Source organism: Fulmarus glacialis, unplaced genomic scaffold (assembly GCF_000690835.1).
Source record: "Fulmarus glacialis isolate BGI_N327 unplaced genomic scaffold, ASM69083v1 scaffold13660, whole genome shotgun sequence".
NCBI lineage: Eukaryota > Metazoa > Chordata > Aves > Procellariiformes > Procellariidae > Fulmarus > Fulmarus glacialis.
In genome coordinates, this window is record NW_009189881.1 from 60,519 (window position 1) to 66,518 (window position 6,000).

The 6,000-nt window shown below is 35.9% G+C and overlaps 1 protein-coding gene across 2 annotated transcripts in view; it reads left to right on the forward strand.

The window, feature by feature from the left end:
- Nucleotides 1–5,661, forward strand: part of PPP6R3 (protein phosphatase 6, regulatory subunit 3) — a 52,239-nt gene extending 46,578 nt beyond the window's left edge. For both annotated transcript variants that reach the window (XM_009583804.1, XM_009583796.1), the window contains 2 exons: nucleotides 251–373; nucleotides 3,996–5,661. In XM_009583804.1, the coding sequence (XP_009582099.1) occupies nucleotides 251–373; nucleotides 3,996–4,047 (175 nt within the window). In that variant the 3' untranslated portion in view covers nucleotides 4,048–5,661. The remainder of the gene's footprint in view (nucleotides 1–250; nucleotides 374–3,995) is intronic.
- The last annotated feature ends 339 nt before the right edge of the window (nucleotides 5,662–6,000 follow it).

Genomic DNA, 6,000 nt, shown 5'->3' on the forward strand with positions numbered 1-6,000 from the left:
TTTCCTGTCTGATCGTATTTGTAATCACTGTATTTCTTGCCCTTTTTATCCAGTCAAGTTTTAATGGACGTAAGCACTGGTGCGTTACTAGCTGTTTGTAAAGTCTAGAGCCATGTGCTTGATCTTCATGTTGCAATCATAACTTAAAATCCATTTGCATGTGAAATATGGACCTGTCTGCCAGTTTTTTCCTCTTGCCTGAAATTTCCCTATAAGTAAACTTAAATAACTTCTTTCCTTTTTTTTTAAGTGAGGAAGGAAAATTGTCTACCTCTCAGGATGCTTCTTGTAAATATGTAGTAGAAGAGAATGCAGAGGTTGCAGAAGAGGCTCCTTCAGCTCTGCAGCCTGCTAATAGCAGTCCAGAACAGAGGTAACTACATTCAAGGATGCTTTCAATCCTCTAAATAGCATGTTTTTCTAATAGGATTGATCTAAAGAGATTAATGAATTCCTGTTAGTTATCAGCTCCGAGTTTAGCTCAATCTAAACATGTGCTTGAATCTATTTTATAAAATTCTCACAAGTTATATTTTCTGTGTTTCTAAGACTCTTGAGTTGTCAAAAATGTGTTTGCCTTGTACTGTGTGTCTTGCAGGGTGTTGTAAATATCCCTATTCTGTTTTGTGATATATTATCAAGTTAGAATAGTGAATTGATACACTTACGAAAATGATGATTTTAAAAAATATTAGGGGAGTAAGTTTAACTTTGTCCTGAAAATTTACTTAAGTTAGGTCTACTGTTTTGTTTTTTTTATTCTGTATTCTATACTGCTGAACAGTTTGGGGGGTAGTCCACTAGTGCAGCTATATGGAAAGGAAATGGTGCCTTAAGTCATGCTTGTTTGATTGTGAATCAGTTATTATTTGCATTCTTGTCTTCATGAGGTGTTAATCTGAATATTTATAGATTTGGAGAAGATTTTTCAAAGTACATAAATTTGTTTCAAATAAAACTTGCCTGAAATACGGAGCAGCCTGGATTGCTCAGCATACTTATTGGAGGAAAGAAAAGACGACATTTTTCTTTCGCAGCTTGGCTACTACTAGTGCAGTCTTGGAGAACAGTAATTCAAGATACAATTCTGAGGGGACCACCACCAAACAGAGAAAGCTGCTCTTGCATAAACTTGTTTCTCTTAAATTGTCAGGTAGTACTGCTTTCTCTAAAAAAAGGCATTTGACAGTATTTCTCCTGTTTCATTTCCTCTTGAAGTACTTGAGAGGCAAAAAACCTCCCAAACAAGTTACAATGATGTGGAAACATACACAATCAACTCTAAGTCTAGTATGGCTTCACCAAAATCAAATGCATGTAGGGTAATATTAATCACTAAATGTTAAAACGCTTAATGCAGATGTTTCATACCTGAGCTAGTTTCTAGACTTTAGTCAGAGAAGGATTCATCTTTATCTTAAAAGCCTAAAACAATGAAGAGCTTGAAGTAGGTGAGAAGATTTCCACCCTTGAAGGCAGTATTCAGTGAAGACCTTGCTCTGGAACTTAGGTATTAATAAGTATTTTAATATCTAGGCAAGAGTTTACTAGTTTTCTGGGAGAACTAACGACTTCTTGAACATCAGGTACAATCCCAGAAGCTTGATTCTTTGTGTTAAGGCAAAGGGTGGTATGCTGCCATTTCCTGTTTTAGATGTAATTCAAGGGTGAACAGAGGAACTGTGCTGTCTCAGAGAAAACCCTTGTAAAAGGAAAACCTAAACGTGTATTTACTAAACCCTGAGTAATCCATAGGGTCTGCTCCTCTTCCTGCAGGGCAGGGCTTGGGGGGTCAGAGCTGTGCATGCTGCCGCCTTGTTGGGGAGATGAGGATGTTCTAAATGGGAGCGTGTTCTGAAGGGAGAGAGGATTTTCCTTAATTAAAAGCAATTCTAGGAGTCACTTTTGCCTTGCAGTATGAACAGGGGTATGATTCTGAAAATCAGAATTCAGAATATATATACACACATATATATTTTCTGAATCTGTGTTTAACTAGTTGTTTTAATAGTTTAAAAGCTGTTGTGTTTCTTGACTTTAATAGATTTTAAACTATTATTAGAGAAATGTGGTATTTCTCACAAATCCTGTGAAAGAAGTAATCATTTTTAAGACTTTGTGGATGCTATATTCTGTATGTAGCTTTCTAGTGAAGTCAAAATTGAAATGCTTTTGTAAGCAGAGATTTAGAATATAGCTCTGCTTACAACACAGAACTCTGCTGCATGTTCTGATTATACTGTTATACTGTATGCAGGCTAAGAAAGATGCAAGCATGTTTGACAAATTTAGATTCTGTTTTTCAGACTTGTTTATGAGCTAGTATGTCTTACCTCTATGGTACTGGGTGTTACACTGAAACACTGCTACCTTTTCCTGTAAGCCAGAACTTTCTACTCTGCGTAAATTCCATAAATTTAATCAAGAAGTGGATTCTAATCAGAAAAAACCACAACCCTGTGTACTTAGTTAAAGTCGGAAACCCAGAAACTGTCTTTCACAGCCTCTTCTTTATCTGGAGGTACTGTTTTTATCAAGACAATATTTTTAATGCTGATAAGCATTAAACTGTAGGGACGAAGTCTTTGGATCCTAGGAGATTGCCTTTTGAGTAGAGATGCTTGTCTAAACCAACAGAGGGCTCTCAGAGCTAGCAGTTCGTTGGATTGCTTTTGAGTTGCAGGAAATCTCAAACTCCTTTCATCGAATCTAGCTGGCTTCAGTGAAGCTCAGTACTTTCTCTAAAGGTGGCTGTCACAGCAGATCCTCATATAAGCAGAGTATAAATATCAAGATAAACATAATTGTGCTTTTGGGGCTCCATGCATGTATGACTAGTGGGAGGAGTCCCCTAGGTAGGTCTTTGGCTGATGGCCAGCAGTAGTAATCTCTGCTAGGAGCCCTGTTCAGTCATGACTTTTTTCCAGTTAATAAGTGACTTACTTATTAACAGTATTAGCATTAACAGTGCAGACTGTCAGACTTCCTGTCCATGCAGCACTTGTTTCTTACCCTCCAGGTTTCTCTAAAAAGTGTTTACTTTTGTCTAGTGCTGTCTGTCTCTTGTCTAATGTGTACATATTTTTTTTAAAAAGTGTTTTTAGAGCTTAGCAGCCAAAGACTTAGCTAGGGGACTCCTGCTGGTCATGTGCATGTAGAGCACGGACCCAAGAGTGGCTTCTCTGTGATGTACACCATCAGAGAACAGGAGTTACAGGTAACTTTTCTCATGTGTAGTTCCAAATGGTATTTATATTCTTTAAGGGAATCTTCAAATGTATTCAGTAGACTTGCAATGAATTGAAGTTGAGATTTTTTGCCTTTGTTGCTTGCAATTCTTAATGTTCTCATGCACTACTGATTTGATCTCTTTGTGTTAGTCCAGGGCAATTGAGCCCACGTTTACACTAAGCTTCTTATCTAGAAACGTATATACTGTTACTGTTTTCACTTTTGCAGGTTTGCTCCTTATTTTCCTCCATACTTCCTGAACTTTTCATGCTAATGGACTGACATTCAAAGTATTTGTAAAATGGCAGTTTCTAGATTAGATTAGTAACTAAAGCAGGTTTTTTTAAGATGTTTTTTCTGTTGTGTCTTAGCTGCTTACTTTCAAATGCAATCTTAAATACTCCTGGTATCGCATTTTGCTTCACAGAATAAGATTTGGAGAAGTATCAGAAATGTGCTTTTTATTAGTGATTCTCTTGGGGAGATACCGTATATCTCTAGAGATCATTTAGTAGCTCAGGATCAAACACCCTCAGTGTGCGCTCAGTTAAAGCGCTATGCTTAATTAGACAGTAAGGACTCCAGAAAATTAATGGGATGAACGTGGTGTTAGCTTGTGTTTCCTCTCTTCAATTCAGGAGTCATGCTATATGTGATCTGGGGCTGTTGTTTTTTTGGTTGGGTTTCTTTTTTTTGCACCTACCCAAATTTGTTTTGGACCCTTCTTGTTTCTTGTATACTTACACCTTTTTTTGGCCTCTTAGGACTGATCAACACACCCATTTAGGAGAGGCGTCTGTTAATGGCCCTGTATGATATGTGATGTCGACTACCTTGACTGAAGAAAATGAACTGATATCCAGGTGTTCGAGTGTTTCTTGAGGATTTCATCTAGACCCTGTTGAAGCCAGTCGCTGCTGCACTAATTTCGCAAGGGATCAGGACCAGCAACATTTATATTCTAGATTTTAAGACATTGTACAGAAATTAATAAGTGTAAAAATATTGCACATTGAGAAATACCAATAATTTTTGCGTATGTTTATATTGTATTGTTCTAAATAATGGGTGGCCTGTGAAATAAGATCCTGCTACCCATGTAATGATGACAGTAGTGTTACTATAGTTAAAATGGCTGTAAGAATAGTTTTATAAAAAAGTGAATACACAAATCTAATGTATTTGAGACATAACTATTTGACAATTAGTGTGACCAAAGTATTTAGCAGTTTTCATACATTTTTCACCTTGTAAAAAGAAAAGAAAAAAATGAATTCATGTTTCTTCTGAAACTGAAATGCCCTATAAATGTTATTTTGGTTGTTTTAGCTTACAAAAGTGATTTAAATAAGAATTTTTTGGTGTTCAACATTTTACAACAGGTTTTTTAATTGGTAATTGTTTTCTGTATTGTTTAAAACAGATCAAAAATGTAAGTCTATTGGTAGAGGTTTTAAGTATTTATTGCTACAACTTAGTTGACAAATTGATGTTACTGTAAAGCCATATGTTCTCTTAAGTCTTGTTTGCTTGAAACAATACCTTACAGGTGAAACACTAGAATATTTGAAGTGCACATGGCTTGTTGTGTTTAAGTGATTCACCTGCCTTTTAACCCATTCACCAAGATTTAGTTTAATACCAAGCATTATACAATGGAACATTTCAGAACAATCTGCGTATTTAAAACGCTATAATTCTTTAAGACAAGTCAAATAAATGAAATGCCCGTGCTGCTAATGTAATTACAGTACATGCATTTTAAAAGTATATAGTGTTTTTAATACAAATTCTGGCAGCAGAGCATGTTAATTGTTACTTTCACTGTACTGATCTGTGTGAGGCTTTCATTTGTATGTTCTAAACCAGTTTTTTCACAGCTGGTTTGTGTATATATATATATAGTGATTATGGAAACTAATTCTGTGTAATTTATAATTTTCTATGTCAGTGTAAAATTCCAACAGCCTTCTCAAACAAACAGAAGCAATATACTGTATATTGCCACATCGTCTGGTGAAAGGGTTAAAGTACTTCACCTCCTGCACTTTTAGATGCAAATCCATTTTTGTTTCTGTAATAGTTATATTCATTTATTTTTTACATCATTTGTTTTCCTGACCAGTATTTAAAGCCAAAAGGATACTCTAAACAATGGCCAATGATTTACTTTAGAAGGCGTCCCAAGCAATGTGCCTAAACATTACATTGCGTACAGAAATAAAAAAAAAAAACACCACATATGTATAATGGCATTGCCCTTATTGCTTTCTCTCTTGCATTTTCTGCAGCAGATTTCAGTGGCAGTCGTCATTGCAAATTATTACGAACTGATCAGTTGTGTGAAAATGGACGGGGGAAAAAACACAGTATCTTAGGTGGAATTGGTAACTGTGGTTGCCCTTTTATTTGTACTTTAAATGATGGAATCCAGTCAGTTTCTAAGTTATTTCTTCTTTGGTTCAGAATTACTTCCAGATCAGCTTGACCAAAAATGTTTTGTATATTAGCTTTAAGGTTGGCAGCTGTCCTTCTATCACTTTCTGTTCTGTTACTGAACGAGCAGTTTTGGAAACAAAACCACTCGTTTCAACACATGAATTGCAATCCAAGTAGAAATTCCAAATACAGGAGAGCAGTGTGTTGGCTTACATAAGTTTGATGCTTATAAGGAATAAAACTTTTGTCCTTTCCAGTGGAGCTATTTGTCCCTTGCTAACAAGTTGAATTAACTAGCTACATAGCCATGAAAAGTGAAAGAGATACTGG